Source organism: Cariama cristata, unplaced genomic scaffold (genome assembly GCF_000690535.1).
Source record: "Cariama cristata isolate BGI_N322 unplaced genomic scaffold, ASM69053v1 scaffold12776, whole genome shotgun sequence".
NCBI classification, from domain to species: domain Eukaryota; kingdom Metazoa; phylum Chordata; class Aves; order Cariamiformes; family Cariamidae; genus Cariama; species Cariama cristata.
In genome coordinates this window covers 51548-52396 of record NW_009622768.1, presented here as the reverse complement: position 1 = coordinate 52396, position 849 = coordinate 51548, and the positions used below count along the sequence as shown (strand labels likewise).

General features: G+C 42.5%; 1 protein-coding gene across 1 annotated transcript in view; it reads left to right on the top strand.

Annotated features, from left to right (window-relative positions):
- Window positions 1-483: 483 nt before the first annotated feature.
- The window catches only part of LOC104163460 (elongator complex protein 3-like), a gene marked incomplete at both ends in the record, with an annotated part of 49202 nt that continues 48836 nt past the window's right edge, over window positions 484-849 (top strand). The window contains one exon of the mRNA XM_009702477.1: window positions 484-610. Coding sequence (XP_009700779.1) covers window positions 484-610 — 127 coding nt within the window. The remainder of the gene's footprint in view (window positions 611-849) is intronic.

The following is an 849-nucleotide window of genomic DNA, read 5'->3' as shown; positions in this document are numbered from 1 at the left end:
GCCTGTAGCATTGCATGGGGTTGTTTCTCTAAAGTTGCATGAGTCTGTGTTTCTCTAGAAGGAGTGCTTGCGAGTTTGGCAAGCAAGTTGCAGGATGATTTTCTAGCTATCTGGTTTTACTTAGCCCCCATCCTTCTCCTTTTCTTCTTCTGCTGCTTTTGCTTCATTTTGATTATACAAAGTCTTCAGTGCAGCGTGTCCTAGCTTGTGCTGTGGCATCAACTGGTGTGATTGCTTCACAAATTGAATTTCAGCAGCTTTTCAAAGTTCCTCAGGCTGTGATTTGAATAGCTGTAGCCCTGGTGTGGTTCACCTGCTATAGAAGTAGCGAACTGGACTGCTTTTAGCCCCTAGTGTCGTTTACTTAGTTAGCAGCCATGTTGCAAACTCAACCCTTCTCGCTTCCTAGAGAATAATCTCAATTGAAAGTATGAAAATGTGTCTTTTTCTGTGGGATCATGAATCTCTTGTCTCTCTTACCAGAGGTCACACCGTGAAGGCTGTGTGCGAGTCTTTTCACTTAGCCAAGGATGCCGGGTTTAAAGTGGTGGCGCACATGATGCCTGATCTACCTAACATGGGCCTCGAAAGGGACATGGACCAGTTTGTTGTGAGTATGGCTTAAAATAACCAGGATTTTCTAGTCTGTTCCAGCTCTTTCATCTAATGTTCCTTCTCTTTTTTAACTTGGCTATTCGTTACAATCCAGGCCAGAATTGTATCTTAAGGACAAATAATTTAAAATTCATTTTTGAAGGTGGAGGGCGAGAAAGATTTGTTGAACTACTTCATCCAGAAAATTATATCCTTGCCTCATGAAAGACTGAGTCACTCGAGTCTCTGTGGAAT